This window comes from Charadrius vociferus, unplaced genomic scaffold, assembly GCF_000708025.1.
Source record: "Charadrius vociferus isolate BGI_N301 unplaced genomic scaffold, ASM70802v2 scaffold356, whole genome shotgun sequence".
In the NCBI taxonomy this organism is placed as follows: domain Eukaryota; kingdom Metazoa; phylum Chordata; class Aves; order Charadriiformes; family Charadriidae; genus Charadrius; species Charadrius vociferus.
In genome coordinates this window covers 1,145,514-1,152,316 of record NW_009648717.1, presented here as the reverse complement: position 1 = coordinate 1,152,316, position 6,803 = coordinate 1,145,514, and the positions used below count along the sequence as shown (strand labels likewise).

General features: G+C 45.6%; 1 protein-coding gene across 1 annotated transcript in view; it reads right to left on the bottom strand.

Moving 5' to 3' along the window:
- The window catches only part of ETFA (electron-transfer-flavoprotein, alpha polypeptide), a 38,165-nt gene extending 31,673 nt beyond the window's left edge, over positions 1–6,492 (bottom strand). The window contains exon 1 of the mRNA XM_009886710.1: positions 6,316–6,492. Coding sequence (XP_009885012.1) covers positions 6,316–6,492 — 177 coding nt within the window. The remainder of the gene's footprint in view (positions 1–6,315) is intronic.
- Positions 6,493–6,803: the final 311 nt, after the last annotated feature.

Here is a 6,803-nt window from a genome sequence, read left to right as displayed (position 1 = left end):
CTCCAGATATTATTTTTTTTCCCCCAAGGAGGGGGATTTAATAAAAAAAAAAATAATAAAATCCACGAAGTAAATTGTTCCAGGCCACATTCACTGCTAAAGTATGTGCTGGGGCTCTCTGAAAACCTGGTGTCCTGGCGCAGCTGGCAGCAGCCACCACACAGGAGTGACCAGGGCCCGGGAGCCCCAGCGCAGGTGGATTTGCTTCCCAGAAATTGCCACATTATTCCCAGATAGCGAGCCACGGGTGCAGGCTCTTCCTTCCCATTCTGAACAAAACAAAAAAAGAAAAAAAAAAAAATTGAAAAAAAAAAAATTAAAAAAAAATCCTGAACAATTATGGCCATTGGACCGTTCTTCCCAGAACAAGCAGTGATCTGCAGCACAGCAGTGACCCGCTGGGCATTTCCGAGGCGCCCCGGAGAACAGCAAAAGACAAATTGCTCCAAAAGGCTCTTTGGCTTTGCCACAGCCTTGGCACAGCATCACCTCTAAAATTTATTCTGCCATGCGATGTTCACATCACATGCCAAAAAGCTCTACTGCCTTCCGGCCAAAGCTAACCAGGGCCAGCAATGCAGGCATCTGAACGGGCAATTTACTTTGTCTCAAATGCCTCTATAATAGACAAAAAGCAGCTGCGCTGCATATTCCCCCTTCCTCCTGCGGGGCCTGTGCTCCATTACATGGACTCAGGTAGCTCCAGGACTGCTCTAACTTCTGCCCAGGCCTGGCTCCACCCTTCAGCCAGTCCCCCCAAAATGGGGAAAAAAAAAAACAGAAAGAGTGGTTGCGGCTGCCTGTGCATCTCCTGGATTGAGCAAATCGCCAGGTAAAAGAAAAAAAAAAAGTTTTCATGAAGATGAGGGGAAAGATGATTTTGCTGAAGTCGCAGGACCCTGAGATGGGTTTGAGAAGAGGATAAATAATTAGAAGCAGCTCTTTACCGTCAGTTTGAGAGATAGTTAAGGTGCAGCGTAACTCTTTAGAGATGTGAACTTTTTATAAAAATATAGAAATCTCTATATACACCCATTCCAATCAAAGGAACAACAAAAGCAAAATAAGAACATCCTGGGCATCCTTAATTTGGCCATTATGTCTTTTAATTAAGGTGTTTTACTCATTAAAAGCGTGGCACGCAATTTCATAATCCTATTTTAAGCTCCAAAACTGAGCTTCCAACATGCACATCTCATGGGGATGAAATCTTAAATATAAAGAAACAACACGTGTACACCTAAAAACCCCAAAGCACACAAATAAAAAAAACAATCTCATTTGAGCTTGGTTTTTAATACCTTGGAGCAAACCAAATGTGAGCTACTATCAAAATTGACGTAATTGCATCATAGCTCAGAATAAATTGACCCTTTCACTACGTATCTGGCTTAATAGCATACATCGTATTTTCACAAGCAGAGTGACATCGCCACCCTTTAGGTCAGGTTTCAAGGTGCAATGTGACCAAACCAGAGACGTGACAGGCTTTTTATTATGTTTTCTGTTTATAATTTTGATTCAAAACCTCAGCAACACTTCAGATGCACATAATCCTTATTGAAACTGGCTTGATGCGGATTACACCCTGAAGCACAAAGGAAGTCTTTATCACTTATGGCCAGCTTATAACTGTAATCAGGTAGGGATTATATCAGCATGATCCATATATCAGCTGATGCTCAACTGTGGCAAAAAGCTTTTTTTTATTTGACCTTCCCACCTAGGGCGTGACAATAATAAAAATGGTGAGACATGCAAGAAACAGGTGCCACTGAAGGTTGAGTCACTGTCCACTGCAGGCAGACGATAGTACTTTGTATTTTGAAAGAAAAGTTAGTCATTAATTAGTGGAAGCAGATCCTTGTATGGTGCATTGTTATCCAGGATTATTTCATTAGGATCTGCTGACCCAATTTCTGCATTGGAAAGGGAATTACATTTTTTTCACACAATTGGGAGGGGGGGAAAGAAAAAGCAAAAATAAATCAATAACACAGATTACTCAAATTTTCAAAAATCTGGTTGCAAACAAGAGCAGGTAACTGTATTGGTATCCCTACAAAAGCTAAATGAAAACCATTACAAATATGTAATCATGTCTTCACTAGAATCGGATTTTGGTTCCCTTAAAATACATAATTCCTAATTAAAACATATGGAATCCAGCTAATACAGCCTCATGACTAAGGGATTTAGTGAAGGGCAGGAATTTTTTTATTACTGCTATGATGGTCCCCTCTGTCATGGGTCAGCCTTAGCTTACTCCTCCTGCAATCGCCCTGGGGATAGCTGACTCAGATAAATTAAAAGAGCTTCATTTGGGAAGCTTCCCCAACACACGAAAGGATTCGCCTCCTAATCTGTCAAAATCCAATAACGTTAAAGCAACTGCAACCTGCTTACGGCTCAGCGGGGCTCTCTCTCAGACGACAGGCAGGACCCATGGCCCAGCACCGGACAGGCAGCAGCGAGGAGGGATGGGACAAAAACCCACCTTGGAAGTGGCAGCAGAAGAAATGTTTGCTGCTGAAGTATTTCATGCCCAAGTACTGCAAGCTTGCATGATCAAAGTGGTTCAGCCACCCCAGGACATTGCCTGTCCCCTTGCACTCACCCTTTCCCCGCAGCCACAAACACAGGACTCTGTGCACGACAAGAGACACATCTCCCTGGGGTCCTGCCCTCTGCTCCTCATCCTCACTGGCACAAAAATACATCTCAACACACCTGACATTTGAGTTCCTTTATAATAAAACACCACCACAGGTGTGCTTAATGCTCTGCTCAGATCATCTTACAAACACTCACCTGCATGTCTCAGCAGATAGTCTTTCATGAGGCCTCACAGCAGACAATACCATGAGCCCTATTTCCACAGTGAGGAACAGAAGAAAGAGCTCCCCCAAAGCCATCCCATAGCAGGGACAACCCTTCTGCTGATACCGAGCCTACAAAACCACCACAGGCAGGTGTTTTCCCTTTCTTATAAACTCTCACTTGCTAATTATTTCCATGTGCCAGTCAAGTAATGAGGGAATCAGGGAGGAACATCACATTTGCTGCATATTCCTCGAGAACGAGATCACCAGAGGAGTTAAAGAAGCCCCTTCTGCCTGGGTCACGGGTGAAAAGGGACCCTCATAACCTCCTGGAAGCAAAGGCTCAGGTTACCTTAGAAGGCAGCTTGTCCTGCCTGGGAGCAGTGGTGGTTTGTGTGGAGGATGAGGGAAGCAATGCTGGTGGGGAGAGCTCTGTTCCCCTCCCAGTGCAGACACCCACGATGGGTGTTTCACGACCTGCCGCCCTCCTCTGGCACACAGCTTGCCTTGTCGCTAATGGGAGATGCGTGTAAAATTCTCTGCCAGGTTATAGCAGCATTATTTTTTAAACAGGTAGCTGCTTTTTCTGCCTGTAACGCTGCTGGAGAGGAATCCAGATGCCACTGCATTCCCGCTCGTGCCAGCCCAAGCCATTCCGTCAGAGGAAGGGACAGTCGGCGTGTGAAATCACCCCAGGGGAACGGCCCTTTCCATGCCTGCAAGCGCTTTGGGGAAAGTTGCTTTTTCCTTTTTTCCTTCAGTTTCAGCTTGGTGAATAACACTTCAGTGCTAAGAGCAGCTGCTGCAATAGGCCTCTGTTTTCAGTGTTTTGGGACCTGCTTGATTTTTGATATTTTTATTGCAAAGCCTGTTGAGAGAGGGGCACCTTTGGGTGAAGTTACCTGCAGCTTATGCCAGCAAGTGAGGAAGGCTGACACACCTCCTGCTTGACTTGTCACAAAGTCTAAGATGCTACAACTTACCCATTGCCTTTAATCCTGCAGATAATGGCATAACAAGATACAGTGGCTGGGGTTTGAACCTAAAATATACACTTAATTTGCCATTTCAGTGAAAGTAGTTAACAAGCAGAATGGCTTTGCAGGGAGCAGGGCAGCCTCTCCTACACTGGCAGGCTACATCAAGACCAGATGCATCTCTGGGAGACGTGGCTGAGGTCAACCATAAGTTAATGGGCTCACTGAGAGGGGAAAAAATAATAATACTGGGTCCAAGTGCGTGGTCTGGTATGAAGGATGAGATGGGCCAAGGGAGTCCTTTCTGCACCCTTGAACTTGCTGAATCCTTCTCATCCGGAGGGGAAAAAAATGGCAAGGGCTCCCTTTGCCATTTTACCATGGCTGATTCTTAATCAATAGCAGGGCTGGCAGTAGCTCTTGTGCAATACCACTTTCCCCAGAGCTGGGCCCTCTTCCCCTGCAATGCTCCCAACCCCTGCTGGTCTCAGAAGAATTGAGCCCAAAGCTCCACATAGCAATTCAAATGCATCACCAGACATTAGGCCACCGGGTTAACCACTGTTTAATTTCGTCACATTTGTTTGTGAGTTATGTACGTGCCTTTCTTTTGTCAACATCTCCTTTTAAAAAGGATATTGATTTTGTTTTCAAAGGCTCTCGAAAATAAAATGAATGACTACATTCTAAGGAAGAGTCATTTTCTCAACAGCTGTAAATAATTTATTGTTCGCAACCCACCCAGATCAAAAGATACTTCATCAACTGATGTGGCAAAATCTGGTGCAAGCTGCATTTCTATTATCTCAGATCCAATTAACCATTTGGAGCAGACTAAAACATAACTAGATCAATCCAGAATCAGATTAATATCCAATCCATAATCACATTAATCACAATCTGTCCATAATTAGCCATCAGATAATCCCATTGGACAGGAGGTGACATGCAGTATCCCATTATCTCATTAATTATCTATTTTCAGTATCAGACATTGTCCCCAAACACAAGGAAATGTTTTTCAAAGGGAAGATGGACAGAGTATTCTCCTTTTGCTACATCCTCCCCGTTGAAGCCCAAAATGGTTCGACGTTGGCGTTTTACATTTCTTTGTTTTTAAATGTTCTGTTAGAACCAAGAGCTGGGTTTTTTTTGAGAGATGTCATCTTTTAAATAAAATATGATTATCTTAGGAAGATGGATAAATAAAACATTTGTTTCATGTGAACAAGTTTATGAAAGAAAAGAAAACCCTTCATCAAAGGTTTTAATGGTAACATGATAACAATAGCTTTGCAATGCTAAATCTTATTGCAGATGGTTCCTGTCCTTTTTTGTAATGTAAGTGAAATTGTGTTCCATCTGTTTTAATTTTATAATGGACTTAATCCATGGCTGGCTCTGAAAGAATCAGCATTTACTGCCTTTGCAATCTGCTGCAAACAAAAAAATTGTTACCGTTTCCCCTTTCTAGAGGGAACTTGTCTTTCTATTTGGGAGTGAAAACCAAAGCGTTGCTCCGTAGAGAGCGGGAAGCGCTGTTAGCCAGCCTTACCCCGCGGCCAGGCAGCCTCTGCCAGCTCTCGCACCAAACCCAACCGGAATTGCCCCAAAAGCAGTTGGAAACTCTGGGCACTGGGTGGAGGAGAGCAAGGAGTAATTGGTGTGGCAGGGGAGATTGCATTTGGTTTTGACTAGCAAATGCTTCCAGCGTTCCCAAGTGACCTGAAAGTGGTTTTCCAGAGATCCCTCCTGACCTGAATTATTCTATGATTTTATGAGGTGCTTTCCCTTAACACCACCCCCACCCCCCAAAATGAACCAACAAGTAACCTGTTTGTAAAACATGGTGGTATCAGGCTGGGTTTATGCCTCTCAGCATTACCTGTAGTCATTTTAAAGTTTCTCATGCATCAACAAGAGGAGGTTCAGGGCTTTCAGCATTTTCCTGGCAAGTCCTTTTCTGGGCTTTTCTACTAAATTGCTCATGCAGCATTGACCACCCCACTCCTACCTGCCTGGTCACGAACCGAGCCCAGTCCCACCGTACCTGCCTGGTGTCAGCGCCCGGCTCGGTACTGACACTGACACTGTGTGCCCACAGTGGAAAAGCCTGGCTGGCTCAGCTCTAACCTTTCCTGTTCCTAAGCTGATGGGAGGTTTGGGAGAGCAGAGAGGGCCCTCGAGTGAGAAAAGGGTGACGCAACATGGAGCATCCCTGCCAAGCTGCTGTATTCTTAGACGTGTCTCATTCTCCTATCACTCTGACATTTTATTTTTGCATTTTATTGTTAACACATGCAGATACTGACTCACTCAGGACTCCGTGGATTCCCGCTCAGACTGAAGTCACCCTTCTGCACCCCCCTTTCCTGCCAGGTGACCAGGCATGGGCAGGACACCCTGTGCCACACCACGGCCATGGCAGTGCTGTGGAGGTTCCCGTCACCCGTCCCACGAGGTCACCCCAGTTTGAAGAGCCAGCCAAACTTTCCAGTGCTCTTCGCACCACTTACCTCCCAGCTCAGCTCTGCCTCTGGCAAACAAGCCATGCTAACAGCAGGCAGCAGTCGGACCACAAAACGAGACAGGCGGCACGGCCACTCTGCCACTGCCACACAGGCAGGGGACATGTGGGCTTGCCCTGCACTGAGGATGTCATTGCTACACCGCACCTCTGCACCTTCGCACATGCGGGGGTGGGCACGGATGCCAAAATGCTCTGGCGACACATCCCCCTGCTGAAGTGGGTACCCCAAATGCTATCCTGCTTCCCTCCTCAGCTCCTATACAAACTTTAATGTTTGCTTTCAGCATTTGGGATCCCCAAAGGTGTGGCAGGGGCCATGGTCAGGCTGAGAGGGTGGATCAGATAGTCAAATGCCAGTTTTCCAAATCCTCCTCTCCCCCTCCTCAGCTTCTGGGGTTTCATACCAACAGTGTGCCTGACTCATACAAAAAACAAGTGCTTCAGCTGGAAAACCCATCCTGCCTCCCTGCTCCG